Below are 16949 nucleotides of genomic sequence, written 5' to 3'. Positions count from 1 at the left end.
CCAACAGTGTATCTGATGGTTTTAATTAAAAATACAAAATGAGTGTTTCCTTTGTGTGGCTTTTTTGAGCAGGAGTGTTTGTAACTACTGAGAGTCTTTAATATGATAATGAGATCCCAAACTCTTTAATTTAACGAAGGCTCTGGGTTTATGTTTGTGAATAAGATAGTAATGCATCAAAAATAGGTCCTCAGTAACTGCTAAGCACATTTTAGAAATGGTGTAAAATTGACATAACTTCAAGATCTATTTTTAAATTATTTGGAGATTTAAAAAAGGTACAATAAACTGAAAAAAGAAAAACGTAGTATCAGATGTGTGTGGTAATGCAGTTGTGATCTTAACACTGAACTTCAGGTTTTTATTGAGTAGCATGGTAATCAGAATGCCTTATTTTACTTTTACCTTCTTAAATTGATGAGAACAATGTTTTCAAACTTGATTATTATAAAACAAAAAGGTATTTTCTTGGGTTTTTTGTAGGGGAGGTTTGGATACACTATAGTAAATCTTGAGCATTTGTCCCAGATATTAATAGAAGTGTTTTATAATATAGCTGCTCTACACATTCTCAATGGTTTTCTTTCACATTGCTTAAAACAGACACAAGATTGGATGGCTACTACTGGACAAATATTTAACAAAATACAATCATTCATAGATCCAAAACAAAATAAGAAATTAGACTTGAAGTCATCTCTTGGGTCACTGGAAACTACCTCATGCAAGAAGGAGACCTCTTGGAATGGAAGATGAGAGCATAATTATAAAATCAGAGTTCAGTTTCACCTTTGATTATAGGGATCAATTTGTTAATTTCAAGTTTGAACCTTTTTCCCCTGTTTTAATCTATGAATTGCAAACCACACTTGTAGCCATTTGCGAGAATTTTTTTTGTTTAAATTTACATTTCCTGCGCATTCTTTCTAGTGCCTTTTTCTTTTCAGTTACTTCCTTTTAGTTGTCTTTTCATGACCATCCTCTCATGTTTGCAGTGGCAGATCTCTTTGAGAAAACAAAGAAAATGGCTGTAATTTGGGGAGTTCCCAGTGGTGCCTTCTACTGTGGCTGCCAGCACACCTCTCTTTCCTTCATCAAAGGCAGAAAGTCAGACATATATATTGGTTGGAATAAAATAGAATTGCATATAATAGTAATACTTCTGTGGGCCTCTGAAATAACCAAAGTTTATTCAATAAATTATGCTAGTCTAGTAAATGCAAAGTGATACACAGGAAATTGAGAGCATATATATACACACACACATATACAGACATACATGTATATATGAGCTTTTCCTATAGCCCTGAAGCACTATGCATCTGGCAATATGATACATTTAAAACTGCTAAAGGTGTTTGGTTTTTTCCCTTGAGTGCCTGTTTTGGTTTATTTTAGATCAAGTTTGTAGGCTCTTTTGGGGTAAGAGTTCCTATTTTGGTCACAGTGGGAAGCCTTAGGTGCAAGTAAAGCAGAACTTTTCATCACTTTCTTCCAAATTATTCTTCTCTATTTGTTTCTTTAATCTGCCATAAAGTGTGAAGACTTTCTGATATCATGGATATGATACAATAATAGTTTCCTTTATTGTAAAATAAATGTGCATATTCTTTGTGATATGTTTTAAGTATCCTTTGCAATGGTAATGTTTTATAATCTTATTCATAGCCAGTTAAGTTGTACTGAGGATGTTAAACGAATTGCAAAAAAAAATTTATTGCTCTTCAGTACTATCTATTTAATGGGTCATTAGGCCTGGCTGTTCTTTGTTTGATTATTGCATAATATTAAAAGAAAGCAAAGGAGTATTAGACTCAGTTGGGCCATTATCTTGTCACAGGTCTATATGCAGTGTAAGGTGATACCTTGATCCTATGAAACTACCTGCCATCATACGCTTTTTCATTATATTAAGGTTACAGTTGCATATAGGTAGTCTAAGGTCTTTGTAAAAAATCTATGATCTATACTAATGATGAATAAATAAATATGTGGAATACAATTTAAATATCTTGAAATCACAAACACAATCTTTGAATGGTGAGCAGTTGCTTCCCACAAATAAGTAGGTTGTGTCTACAAGTTTTCTTAAGTGTGATCAGTGCCTTAGTATTTCATGACCTTTAGGCATGTGTGTCGGACTGCAGATTTCAAAAGGCAGGATGCTCAACGGTTTCTGAAAGTTAAGATTTCTTAAAATAAGTTCAGTTCAACTCCTCTTCCCTCCACCTTCCAAATCTGACTGCTTGTTATTATCATATAAGGGAGATCTGGTTTTATGAAACGTCTATTTTTTACCTACTTAGCCTTCAGTGTCTTTCTAAATTGCTAATATTGTGGCAAGATGCTAACTGAATTGTAGTGATTCCAACAAAACTTGACATATATTACCCAAGGGAACAGGAGGGAGCGATAAGACCTTACCCACTAAACCATGAGATTTTTCCAGATGTTTGCCATCCCTACCTATCTTAGTAAAAAACCTTGCTGAGATTTCTGTTTTTCATAATGCAACAGAATAAATCTAAACCTCAGACACTTTTTTGATGTGAGTTATGAATGTATATGCATACTGCCTCTTGTCCAGAAAAGCTACAGTGAACTTCCTTGCTAATTATGAAGGACAGTAAGACATTGGGCTGTTTTTGGACACGTCCGCTCATCCTCCTAGAACTTGTCATTCCTGCAATTAATAAAACAAAGGTAGTAATAAAGATGCTGCTGTTACTATCTTTTACATCAGCTGTCTATGACAGCACTGGGATTCTAACCTTCAAGAGCACTGCAGATCTCTGCTCTTAAGTCTAGTAAGTGAATCTTTGCCTCTCTTTTGATTTAAGTATGTGGCATACAATAGTCATTTGAAGAAGTGCTCAGGAAACCTAGCACATTTCAGATAGGCAGCAGTTCTGTTTGAGAGGCAATAAGGGAGGAGCTCCTGAACTGGTCCCTGCTGCTGGAGGGGGATGGACCTTCTCGGCAATTCACTGCCCTGCAGAATCAAGCATCATCAACAGCCAGGATGGTCCGGACACACTCAGTGTGAGACACAGAGAGCACCAAACTGAGCTGTTTGGAAAATATATTTGTCATTATTTAAGAAAGTTTTTTACTTTGGCTTAGCAGAGAATCCTGGATAAAGTATCCATCTGTTAGTTTTTACAAAGCCAAGAATTGTTATCTCCTATTTTCAATCTCTTGAGAACGCTGTGTGTTTGCAGTTTAGTATGTTTATGCACATGCCCCTATAAATCAAATTGTTACAGTATCACAGAATCACAATGGTTATCAATGGTGCAGAACCCAGCTGGAGACCTGTAGTGGAGTCCCCTAGGAATCAGTGCAGGGTCCAGTCCTGATCAGTATCTTTATCAGTGACCTTGATGATTGGAGTGGGAGGACTGGCTCATTCACCCAAAGGCTGTGCAGCCATTCAGCAAGAGATAGACAGACTGGAGAGCTGGGCAAAGAGAAACTTAATAAGGTTCAACAAGAACAAGTGCAAAATCCTGCACCTGGGAAGGCATAACAAACTGCACTAGTATATAGTAAGGAAGCAATTTGTTAGAGATCAGCTCTGTGGAGAAGGACCTTGGAGTCCTGGTGGACAACAAGTTATCCATGGGACAGCAATGTGCCCTTGTGGCCAAGAAGGCCAGTGGTATCCTGAGGTGCATTAAGAAGAGTGTGTCCAGCAGATTGAAAGAGGTTCTCCTCCCCCTCTACTCTGCCCTAGTGAGACCTCTCCTAGAGTACTGCATCCACTTCTGGGCTCTGCAGTTCAAGAGGGACAGGGATTTACTTGAGAGAGTCCAATGACTCAATTTGCATATTTGTATTTAATGTTTTTATTCTTTCTTTTTTTTTTTTCTGTTTTACTGCTATTCCTTTAGAGGACTTAGTTACAGGATCTAAATATACTTTTAAAAAACTATATCATTTATATATCTGAAATTCTCTCCTCAAATGTATACATAATGATATCTAAAGGGAAGACATCTATCATAAATCCCAACTAATTCAACCATGCTGCCAGCACTAAAGATGGTGATTATAGTATCTGAGTGGTACAGCCTGAACACTGAGGTTCTAGTGTGAACACTGCTGAGGTTGCTGAGCCTCTGTTTTTTCATAAAGGTGTTGGTAAATGCAGCTGGCAGCACCAGGAGTGTGGTTGACCTGACAGACAGATTAGCAAACCAGATCTGGGCCAGGAGGGTATTTTACAAAGGAGTGTCTTGTAGTCCTAATGGCTTGAACATAGTGTCTTAAAAAATTAGTGTTACCCAATTTGGACCAAATAATTACATGTAAATATAGAGATTAAAAAAATGCTGAAGTTTTCTTAACCAACTTGAGAAGGCAGAGCTGTATCTGCAGAAAGTATATGCTGTAGTCAGTTTGGCATTATCTTTGAATTGAAAGCAAAGCAGGCACAAGGAGTAGATGAACTACCAAATAAAGGTAGTAAACAGTAATTTGCCAATTTAGAGTTCTTTACAGCAAGTTTTTCTGATACTTAGCAGATACCCAGTCTTGATAAATTTCTTGAGGATTTAGATTGGGGTTAGGGGAAATTCTGCACACTTGCATGGATCATAATCCTTAGTATAATAAAGGCTTTGGACAAAAATAGTGTAAGACACATAATGGTACCAAGAAACTGAGTTTCAAAGAGTCTAGCATTAAGGTAGAAGCAATCAGTAGTTGTTCCCTAAAAGATTGTTTAAATTTAAGCCAAATGAATGCATTTCATTTGTGTCACATGGGAAAAATTGTGAAGCAATGCAAGTGAGTTGAATCTGCTAAACCCAGAAATTTTCTGCTATTCTTTCTGGTAAACATTCCTATTTTAAAGTTATGTCCATTTAGTTTCCCTCATGACAGTAATTTTGAGTTTTAACTATCCATTTAGGAAAGGAGAGGGCAAGCAAGCATTGAAGGATTTGAAATTATGTGTTCTGGCCTCATGAAATTTTAATGCTTAAATAAATAAATAAAAGCTTTCCAGAAGTGAAATGCTGTGGTTATCTAAGAGGTTGTATCTCTCCTTTTCTCATTATCTTCACGATAAACAGCTATTGACTGAATCGAGGAGCTGCTTGGTCTTTAGCACTACAGGTGGGAGGTGGTTTCTGGTGAGGACTGTGCTATGGGGTTTTATGGTCTCCCTTTCTTTTGCCCTGCTTCCATCCTAACACCCGCACACACACACATTTTTTCTTTTTTCTCTTTTTAAATTCACGTATCAGATATATTCATGTTTATATTAAGGCCATTCTACACATTGTGCAAATTTTTATGTGGCAAATTTAATTCTTTAGAGACTGAAAACAAGGAATAGAGATCTATGTAAAAATATTTAAAATGTAAGCATCGACAGATAATTGAAACTAATTTTCTTAATGCTAATGTTTAAACTCAATGGTGTTTATTTAAAATACATGGAATGTTTTGACATAGGATAGTTTTAGAGCATGATATCTGCCCTGAGATATTAATGCAAAGCATTGTAGATTATTTGCTCCTGTTAATCAAGGAACTCTTAGTAGAGAGAAACCCAATTTTAGACTTGGATAAACTGGCTAGTTGAATTTTGCTTGGCTGTTCGTACTGTCCCATCATGCTGTATTTAGTGCTTTGGGCTTGGTAACAGAAGATAAAAGTTTGTGATCCGCTTTAGCTTGGAGGATGACATGTGCTAAATGAAACATTAAGGAATTCTTCTATGCTTTGTTCTGTCGTAATGCAAGTTGTCAGGAGCTTTTTGTTTGTTAGGGCTTTTTTTTGCTGGAAAAAGCATGAACTTACTTTATCATGAAGTCAGTCATTTGTAAATACTTTGAACTAGAGCAATTTTTTCTTCAGTTAGGTTAAAAATAGTATGTCCTAGGGACAGAGGAAGCAGCTGTGTTAAAGTATTTGTGTATTACTACATTTTCAGGATTTCTATTAATGATACAAAGTCAGTTGAAATGACATCCATTATATATTTATCCAAGCAAGTGGAAAAGAAAAATAAACAATGTGGTGCTAGAACTGTGTATCTCTCTCTTTTTTTCCTAGTCAGAGAAGCTGATACCTGTATTCTACCCACAGTTACTTCTATAATACATACACATCACATTGAGCAGCACTAATACAGTAAGGTTTTCCTACCTAATATCTGTTCTTATTCATCTGGGCTGTTTTATGCTTCATATGTATGCAGATAGAATTTGCATCTTCTTCAGAGCCCTTGCATGCTGAAGAGTGCATGTGGGTTTTCAAAATGATACTTTCTCCATGCAAAGCAGAGCTAGACTTCCTAGGAGATAACTTCATTTATTTCATTACCTTAACTATTCCTGCAATAATGCAGACAAATTTTCCCAAAGGTGAAGATAACTATAAAAAAAAATGGGTGATATGAAGGTCTGTCTTTGTTAATGTGTATGTCTTTGGAATCAGCAAATGCCGCCCTGCTACACCATAGATTATGATTTTTCCTCCATATAAGCTTGGTTGTGATTACTGTCAGCATACAACTTGAGCCTGGATAGTATAATATTAAGCCAGTAGAAAAAAACATAGTGTGTGGTAATCCTGTCCCATACCTAGTTAGCACTTTCTTCCTCTTGTGTCTTTTGCTAACTTTTGTTTTCCAGGTATCTTACATGATTTTTTCTGGACAAGTCAATTAAAACACAAATTATAATTGGCTATTACAAGGTACTGTGTTTTATCATTAAATGTGATTAATAGTTAATTAAAACTTAGATGTTCTGTTGAAACCACTGTACTAAGAGTAGGAGGCTCTTCAATTTTAATAAATTTTGTAAACTGTTTTGCTTTCTTAGTTTTGGATATGGCTCGACACGTTCCCCTGTACCGAGCCCTGCTAGAATTACTCCGTGCTATTGCATCCTGCACATCGATGGTACCATTGCTGCTTCCTCTGTCGGGAGAAAACAGTGAAGAGGAAGAAGAACAGCTGGAGTCCCAGGCATCTGTTGGGACTTTGTTGGCTAAAATGAAGACCTGTGTAGATACCTATACCAACCGACTGAGGTAATCACTTTTCTCATCCCTACCCTTTATTTAAACTGTACTTTGTACTTACATATTATAAACATAGAGGTGAAAGAATATTCAGTTCTGCATATTTAACTGAATGGGTGCTGCACTGCAGAGTGAGAACCTACCATCTGTTTGATCTAGGTTTATGTTTATATGTCTATATTTTGGTTTATTGTACTATTTACAAGGAGGATTTTTTGCATGACACAAAGAAGTTGGTAGCTTTGCTTATTCTTGTCACTTTGCTGGTAACTGCCCACTGATCAGAGTTTTTGAAGAAGCCTATTCTGTAAAGAATGGCACTGGGAAGGGCCAAGCCAAGTGGTAGTTTTAATTGAATTTTATAACAATTCTGTGCTTGGTGCAATTCCGTTATCTGTACAGTTTTCTTGTATTAGTTTGATGTATCAGCACAAAAAGAAATCTGGTATTTCAGTGGTTGGTTTAAGCATAATACTGTTTGTCTTTAAGGCAGTATATAGACAAGGATGAAAACACCAATAGCCTGAACAGCCTGGAATCGTTGAGGTGGAAGGTTTTAATTCTCAGCATTTCAGTTGAAGGCATGCCAACAACAGAAGCAAGAGTTGGCATGAATTTCTTAAGTGGGACAATCTGCTGCCCCTTTTAGGTCAAATGCCAGAACAACAGCATAATTATAGGATCTGCTTTCAAAGACAAAACTTGCTTTTATCTAACAGCAGTCCTGCTTGCATGTCTACCAAATGTCATCTCCGTGTTGGAGCAAAGGTGTCTACTTGGATCCGGAATTCAATGGGAATAGTTCTGGGTTTGGACTCCATTTGATTTCACTTCTGTTGAAGGTCATAATATTCTGTTAGAAAATTGGGAAATTTCTGGATAGTGAAGAATACATTTAGACATGAAATGACTTCTCATTACTATTTGTTGGTCTGGAGCTCAAAAGCCATCACTAATTTGAGAGCGGTCAGACTGGTGTAATGGGTTGCCACAAGGGCTGTGTTGGAGAGATTTGTTTGCTGTGATGGCTGAGCCCTGTGCTGCAGAGAACTGCTGCTGTGTAGCAAAGCAAGTTTGTCTGAACCACCATCTGCTAGGTAAGCTTCATGGCAAATTGTTACATTTGGCAAAATAAGCTGATGGCTTCTTTGTGTAATGTGTATAGCAAGCTTATGTTTAAAATTCCTAACTATGCTTTCTCTTTCCGCATCATCCCAGTAACCCCCCATCATAACTGCTTTGAGGAACTGAATTCTGTCATCTTCATATTTCTGTTGCTTGTTACACTGCTACTAGGGGGTTAATCTTGCCAGTTCCAAGGTTGTCTGGATATGTCAGGCCCTACCTATCACATTATATTATGAACTGGGTGTTTTTCTGTTGCATGGGGATGCTAGAATACAACCAGGTAGGCCTGAGGCACTTCCCCTGCATGGCTTTTCATTGTGTTCACTGTTATTTTGCAGAACTTCTGTGTGAAATGGTCCATTTTGCAAACAAAAAATGTTCTTTATGATTGGGTCCCAAGAATTGACGTCTCATTTCTTTTCATTAATTTTTCTTTAAAAGCCAAAACAACTGTTGGTTTCTTTAGCTGCACTTTGCACACTCAGTTCAGGAGCTGACATCTGGCTGTAGGGAGCAGGTCCTGCAGCCTTTGCTGGTTTGGAATGCTTCAGCGTAGTGCCTGTAAATGCAGTTCTCCAAGCCCCAAAGAGGAGGATGTGGAGCCTTTTCAGAGGAGGTTTCTAGCTTTTACCAGTGTTCAATTGCAAAGGCATGGTCCCTTGTGTGTTTTGCCTGATTTCAGGAGGTTGGTTTAAGAATCTGTGAATTACTGGAAGGCATGAGCTCCTGCTTGGTACCCGTGGAAACGTACAGGTGGGAACCGCAAGGGCTCAGTGATACCATGGTTGCAAACCTATGGCAGTTTTATCCCAAGACAGTGACCATCAGTATAAAACTGAGCTGCCCCTGTGGTATGCAGGGGCTGAATGGCCCACTGGCTTTATTTTTTAATACTTTGATAAAGGTATCATTCCACATCATTACGTTTACCTTTAAGTATGGCATAGATGAGTAAGTATTAGTATTGACTTTAAAAATTAAATTTGCCTTTGGATTGTATCATTCATTATTCATTTTGCACAGCGTGAAGAGAAGGCTGTCATCTTCTAGTACAAGCTAAATTAATGGCTTAAATTATTAGCATGTACACTGCTGTCTCATCTTGCAAATGTATTAGCAACTGTCATCCCTTTAAATATAAGCTGACATGATTTTGTCTGCTTTTTCTTCAGTGATTGAAAAACTGTATGGAGAATTTTCTAAGTCTAAATTAAATATTTGGCTCCTCCACTGAAAATTCTAACATGTAGATGAGGGTTTGGCCTGTATTAAATAACTGCGTTAAATTTTGCTTCACAAGCAGAATCTTAGTGGAAAAAATGTACAGTACAATGCAGACATTTAAATGTTTTCTAAAAGGAGATTTTCAGCATGTGGTTAAGCCTTTTGTCTAAGGAGGCAAGTACTTTAATTTTTGCTGTACTTTAAGACCAAGTAGTAGGAAAAGGCTGGTAGTCTAAATTGTAATTCCAGGAGGAAGGTAAAAGCCTTACAAGATAACTCTCTTGAAAATCAAAGTGTAAGAATTAATTTCACTTTCAGTATCCTCATCAGTCACATTTTCTTTGCATTTCATGCATCTGTCTCTTGGATAAACCCACTGATGTTTCATTTTAGTTAAAATTTCTCCAAGCATTTGTAGCAAACAGCTTAAGGTGTCTACATTAGCAGCAATCAGTTCTAAATCTGTACATCTTCCTTGGAACCGGTGGGTGGTCTGTGATGGTAAAACAGGTATCACTGAGGTTTAGTGGTCTGAAATACACATTGTTAGTATGTTTTAAAAATACTGGCCTAGATTTCCACAAGGAGAAAGGCAGTGATGAGAATTTTGGAAAGTATAAGCCACTGTTCTTTGTTTTAAAACTGTTCCTCAAATGCTGAACGACAGTTTGGCTTTGATGCCTTCCTCCTGGCTTTAAGCATCTGAAAGCTCAGTATTACTTGAAGTCCACAACAGGCTAACATCCTGTTGGATCTGGATCAGGGAAACTACACCATGCTGCAGTAATGAATTTTTGTTATTAATGCACTCTAGGGATATTAGCATTTGATTAAGTACAGTACGAAGACTTTCAGTATTACTGTAATTACCTCCACTGAATAGTTTAGAGACTTTATGCATTATTTCAGTCTACATTAAAAAGAAAGGATGTAGTATTTGGTAGTTGCTAAAATATGTTTGGGACATTAAACCATGAAAATGCTGATTTTTCTTTTATTGATAGCCTGTTATTTTGCTTCTAGGCATGGTAGTGGGAAAGAGGAAACCAGTCCTTCTTGGCTATTGAACTTGTTTGGATCTTAAAATGAACACGTGCTATTAAAACAACAAATTTACAGAAATTGCAGTAAAATAATTTGGGGGCTGTTAGCATTAAAATCTCATCAGTTTTGCATTATAACAATGTAAATGTCTGCAAGCTCTTAAAACACAGAAGCTTTTAAATATGCACATTTAGGTTACAGCGTTATCAAATACCATGTCTTTGTTTCAACAGTTAAATATATATGTTAGTAAAGACTGGGTTGTCACAATCAAAATCAAAATATTTAAATATATCTTAAATCAGTAGGCAAAAAAGCTTCTATGAAACGATGGTGTTAGTATATACTGTATCTTCAAATTATTTTATTCTAAAAAATTGAGACTTTTAAATTGACATTTTAATTTGCAATACATTGATTATACACATCCGGTATATTATAGACACCTTCCTTATTCATAAGATTTCAAAAATTACATTACTTGAAATAAAAGGTCTTAACTTGTCTAGCCCAGAAGAGGAGTACAGCGACCAACTTCATTTTTCACCCACTGTCTTGTGATGCCTAGGTTGTTACACATACACATGCTGTGAACTTTTACTAGAGCTTTCCTAGTGTTTTACTATTAGTGTAGGTAGTGCATTGTGGAATAGGAAATAGTTCCAGATTACCTCTTTAGGACTTGCTTTGGCACGAGGATCTACATGGGTAGATGAAGTGCACATTCATGATGGGATCTTTCTTACACTAATTTTGTAAGCTTTTCTAGTGTTTTTGAAAATGTGCAAATGTAAGGTTGGCATACAGGATAGCAATCACAAATAGTAAATGGTCAAAGCAGAAACTAGTGTATTGGTATCACTGGCTTTGTGTTCATATCTTTACTCGTCATGTCAGGTGTTTTATGTTTGTCAAATCAAGACACTGTGTTCACTATTGTCACAGTTGATTGTTACATCTGGTGATTAACCATGGAGACATGCTGTTTCAAAAGACTTGTTTTAATCTTAATCTCTAATCTTTGGTATTTTTCCCTGTTGATAAATGTGCTGGGTACTGTCTGACTGGTTGAAAAACATTCCCTCATGCTATATCCTATTTCTTCAACCCCAAAAAATCCAACCAAACAGGTCTAAAAAAGATAAAGCTAAAGCAGGAGTAAAACCCGATGCTTCTGATCAAGAACCAGAGGGACTGACACTTCTGGTACCAGACATCCAAAAGACTGCGGAGATAGTTCATGCTGCTACCACCAGTTTGCGCCAAGCAAACCAAGGTAAAATAGAAATACTTTCATAAGTATTGCATAGTGCTTTTTTGTAATACATTCATTAACAGGTAACTTACCAATTAACTCAAAAGTAAGAAAAAAATACTTCCCTCCTGCCCCAACTACAGAATACAATTTTGAAGGCAGCTGGAAGCTTGAGGTAGTCCTAATTGTTTCAGTTGGGAAGCAGAATAATATAAGTAAGTTAGAGTCTATCTCATGACTTTCAGAAAAATTATGTAGTACCTTTTCTTTATTTTCTTGGCAGAAGACAGCATACATGACCTGTTATACTAAAGTCTTTCCCTTTAAAACTAAATCTTATCAATTAGATGAACTCTTAACTAGATGCATGCAGAACAAAAATCTACGATCGAGCCTGCAGACGTTCAGGGGACCACCTGGTTGACTAGTAAAGAAAACTAAAGATAAAGTAGCTTCATCGGTGGCTTTTAAAAAGGGGTGTATAATCAGCTTGTGATTCTGGAGCTTGCATCAAGAATACATGTGTGAATGTCCATCCTCACAAGCATATGTCATACTTCCTATTTAAAATATTTTTTAAAATAGAAGAAACAATGAAAAAATATTTATAGCAGCAGTAGTAATGAATTATTTCTGAGCTCAGAGAATGATCTTTATTTCCTTCAAGTTGTTCAGATAATGAAATACATGGTAGTGAGGAAAATGAATTTTTGCGTTATGAATGATATCTGGTTTTCAGACTTCTCTGCAGACAATGTCACCATAAAATGTCATTTCAAGTTAAATAATAACCAAGTACTTGCTGTATTTGTCTCAGAATTACATGGTTAATTACAAATAATCACTGTGTTTTATATAACAGAAAAGAAGATGGCTGAATACTCCAGAAAGGCTGCTGTGAAGCCCAAGCCTTTGTCTGTTTTACGGTCACTTGAAGAAAAGTATGTTGCGGTCATGAAAAAACTCCAGTTTGGTAAGTCAAGAAATGTGAATATTTCTGTCTTAGAAATCAGATACCTAAGAAATATGCAATCTGTTGCATTGAACCCCTAATGGTTTTAGAATGTTACGAACCTTTTACATATATGACCACTGATACTTTTCACATATGGAAAATTATCTTAGTCTGTATTTTTAGGTTGCCAATTAATGCATTATATGAACTAATAAGAAATGTTTTAAGCATACTCTAGTGTCATGGTTTGACTTAGGATCAGCAAGTAAACCAGTGACAATAATCCTCTCTATTCCCCTCCCCCTGCCACTAAGACACGGAAAGGAGAGAAAGAATGAGGAAAGAGAATTTCTGGATTGAAAGCTAAACTAGACAGCTTTAATGAAATATTAATGATAAAATAAAATATGTACAATTATATACAAGTATGTTCACGAATGTGCAAAACCCTGTTGCCTCCACACACGCCCAGCAACTCCCACGGCATCTCCTGATCTGTGAGCAGCTCTGAAATGTCCTGGAACTGCCAGAGAGAGTGGCAGAGCAGACAGGAGCTGAGGGGAGAGTGATGAGGGTCAGGAACACATGGGCCTAGGGATCAACAGTGATGGATAGACAGAGTCCTCCCTGGACACTGGCCATGGATGGAAGAGAAAGAAAAGGGGCTTGTCTTCCATGATCCCTGAATTTATACCATACATATATGGATGGAACAATCTGTTTGGCTAATTTTGCTGTCTTGTCTAGTCCCTTCCTCTCTACGGGAGAGTTGTACATAGGGCTCTTCTGCTCCTTTAGTGTCCAAAGCAGGAGATTCAACAAGCAGAGCAAAGTGTCCTTGGTGTCTCTGCAGTAACTATAAACATTTGAGCATTATCAGTCCACTGGCTGATAAACTTGCTGCTACTTTCAGCAAGTGTTCTGCTTAAAAGAGAGTTCACTGAAGGAAAAAAATAATCAGTAGAAGGAAAATTGGCTTCATCCTGGCTGAAACCAGGACAACTAGATTAATTCAAGGGAACAGATCCATTGAATGATGGTGGTAATGTTTTCATTCCAGTAATGATTTGCATGTCTTTCAGTCCTCAAATTATACTGAAGTTTAAGTCAATTTTTTTAAACTCATCTGTGACTGTAGATGTATGTTTCTTAATGTAGGTTTTATTTTTTAAATGGAATAGAGTTCAGATCAAAATACATTTTTCAAAACTCAACTGTCATAAACTTCATTGTGGCCTTTGATGGCAGGCGATGTCGCATTTGGAAAATGCGATGGGAATTGGTGCTTCTTTTGGCCAAGGCAATGTGTTTACAAAAATTAGTGAAGAATTAAAAGTATTTCATCCAAAAAGAGCTATAAAATTATTGCAAAAATATCTTCTATAAGTATATTTTTTTTGTTACAGCGACAGCATTTGCAATCCCAGTTCTTTGCTGTTGTATTTCTAAGGGATTTTCTTGCAAATATTTGTGGCATGTATGCCAAGAATAGGAAGTCGGGAAGTTTGTAATGATAGCTTTTCACTCTGGCAGCTGTGCTGCAGATTTTGTGTAGTAATTGATTGAAGAAAACTAGCTTCAGTGTAATTTTTTATGATTCTTTAATAACATTGCAGCCACACCATGAGTAAATACTCTGGGCACTCTCCTTCACACAGATTCCTTTATTAGCATTATTATGTATTCATAAGTATCATTATATGCCTGGTCTGGAGTAGCTGGTGACTTTCCAAATCAGAAAAGGCAGACATCTGACAAGTTGCACATGAAAGCTTGTAAATTTGCTGCAAAAATTAATTTGACCCAGGACTGTTAATGCTCTGGTTTTTGTGATGACTGGTAACTGAGAAAATACATATTTCTTGCATTAGTATAATGCAAAACTCTCCTGATTTTAATACTCAGAATCTTTTTCTGTTATTTACCTCACTGCGTTCCTGATGCATTAAGATTTTCTTCTTTTCTAGATACATTTGAAATGGTTTCTGAAGATGATGATGGAAAATTGGTTTTTAAAGTAAATTACCACTACATGTCTCAGGTAAAAAATGCAAGTGATGCCAACAGTGCTGCCAGAGCCCGACGTCTTGCACAAGAAGCTGTGACTCTTTCAACATCACTGCCTCTCTCGTCATCATCCAGCGTCTTCGTACGTTGTGATGAGGAGCGGCTCGACATTATGAAGGTAAAGGAGCAAAGTTATTTTTATTCCCCTCTTTCAGCTTGGCTTGTAGATGTTTTAGAAGGTGCCTTAAATGTTAAAAAAACACCAACCCAGAAGTATTAAATGTGCCCTTTAATTGCTGTCTAAACTTGAATGTAAAAAAGTATTTTAAAGTCTGATGCTGATTTCTCAGTAATTTGGTGGGGTGCAGGGAGAATCTGTCCATCTACCCATGGGCTGCTGCTCTGTTAGCCAAGGAATCTTCACAGGACAAGGTTCACTCTTCACTCAGCTATTTGAAAGGGAAGAGTTTAATTTTGTTGCTCTATTACACTCAAAGTGTATCTTTACATACAATCATTCAAGTAAATTAAAAGCAATAGCTATGGAGAAGTACACTGAGTATCTCTGGACCTGAAGTATGAAGAAAAATTTAATTAATAGCATCCAGTAGGGAGGGGATAGAGTTTTAGCTCCTTCTGTTTTGCTTTCCATTTGTGTAATCTAGAGAAATGAATGTTAGCAGAGGGCTTCTCGTCCCAGAGTACCCCAATTAACAGACTTATAGCCTGCATGGGATTATTATGTCTAATGCTATATTCTTATAAGTAGTATGTGGAAATACTTTGCTTCATATAAAAATCTCAACAAATAAAGAGGTTATTCTTTAAAAAAAAAACTGCCATCTTTTCTTTTTTGGTAGGTTCTAATTACTGGTCCTGCAGACACCCCTTACGCAAATGGTTGCTTTGAATTTGATGTATATTTTCCACAAGACTATCCTAATTCTCCTCCACTTGTGAACTTGGAAACAACTGGAGGCCATAGTGTGAGATTTAATCCAAACCTCTACAATGATGGGAAGGTAAGTCAGCTTTCTTCTGTACAGTTGTAACAAGGAAGTGAAATGGATGAAACTTTTTTACTTCTGCCATCAAATGATCAGCTGCTTCTAACATACTGGAGCAAGCTCTTCGGTTAAAACTGGTCTTCAAACTGAAATGAAGAGTGACTTAACAGTCTCCCTTCTGAATTGTCCGGCAGATCTTTTTAAAGCTTTACGAGCTGGATTTGACCTAAAAACAAAAGTAATTTGATGACTTCCAGGGAAGTTGTGGATGCTCCCTTCCTAGAAGTGTTGAAGATCAGGTTGGATGGGGCTTTAAGCAACCTCGTCTAGTGAGAGGTGTCCATGCCCATGTTGGGGAGTTAAAACTAGATGATCTTTAAGGTCCCTTTTAACCCAAACCATTCTATGATTCTATGAATTTTGACCGAGAAAAATGTTCTTTTCCATTTTCTTTGCTAAATTAATCAGGCAGAAATCTATTTTGGCTAGCTGAAATACCCAGGGTCCTTTCCATGGACAAAGAATGTTTTGTATCAGCTGCAACAGAATATGCTTGCCAAGTGCCTTGTCTGTCTTTTTCCATGCATAAGTGATTTTTCTTGAGGGAGGATAATGTCCTTTATGAAGGAAAATGTAACTCTATAATACGGACTTGATGATAGCTTTCTCAAAAAAACAGTAAAGCTTTTGGCAATAATATTAGAAGTTAAACAAGCTTTCCCCCTTTCCCTCTGCCCGTGTCCTTGGTATGTTGTGGCTGGTTCTAAAGGCTCCAAAAAGTTAACAAAAAGTCAAGTGCACATCAGGGCAATGCGACTTCTATTTATATTAAAAACCAGGACATATTAAATTCTCTGCAGAGCTGTAGAGATGGCTGTGTGTGTCACCACCAGAGCACAGACCCACAAAATCGCTTTGGCTGTAGCACTGTAGCACTCATTCAGCTTTGGGTTTTGGGTTTTTTGTGTGTAAATGTTTAATCCACAGGCTAATGTGTTTTCCTTATTCCACAGTCATTAATGTGCTCCCTGTTTTCACAAGCTAGAATACTCCTTTGCAGTACTAGATGCAGGGGTTTTTCTTAATGTGGACAGAGAATGTAATTCCTACTGGAGACTTTAGCTTCTTTCTTTCTTTGTCTAGCATTAGTTTTTGGCAAATACCCTATTCTAAATTTCTTCTGTTTATTTTGTCTCTTTGTGTTCCTTATCTTTGATTGTTCCATGTTGTGATAAAAGTTCAAGAACTCTACAGACTTCCCTAAAGTCCAGATCAGTCATAAAAGTTA

The 16949-nt window shown here is 36.8% G+C and overlaps 1 protein-coding gene across 1 annotated transcript in view; it reads left to right on the top strand.

The window, feature by feature from the left end:
- Positions 1–16949, top strand: part of BIRC6 (baculoviral IAP repeat containing 6) — a 154876-nt gene that overhangs the window by 127719 nt on the left and 10208 nt on the right. Inside the window, exons 65-69 of the mRNA XM_010004564.1 lie at positions 6840–7050; positions 11568–11713; positions 12555–12665; positions 14615–14832; positions 15515–15676. Coding sequence (XP_010002866.1) covers positions 6840–7050; positions 11568–11713; positions 12555–12665; positions 14615–14832; positions 15515–15676 — 848 coding nt within the window. The remainder of the gene's footprint in view (positions 1–6839; positions 7051–11567; positions 11714–12554; positions 12666–14614; positions 14833–15514; positions 15677–16949) is intronic.

The sequence above is a fragment of the Chaetura pelagica genome, unplaced genomic scaffold, assembly GCF_000747805.2.
Source record: "Chaetura pelagica isolate M959 unplaced genomic scaffold, ChaPel_1.0 scaffold278, whole genome shotgun sequence".
NCBI lineage: Eukaryota > Metazoa > Chordata > Aves > Apodiformes > Apodidae > Chaetura > Chaetura pelagica.
Note: the sequence above shows the minus strand (reverse complement) of the source record. Positions and strands in the feature narration are given on the sequence as shown.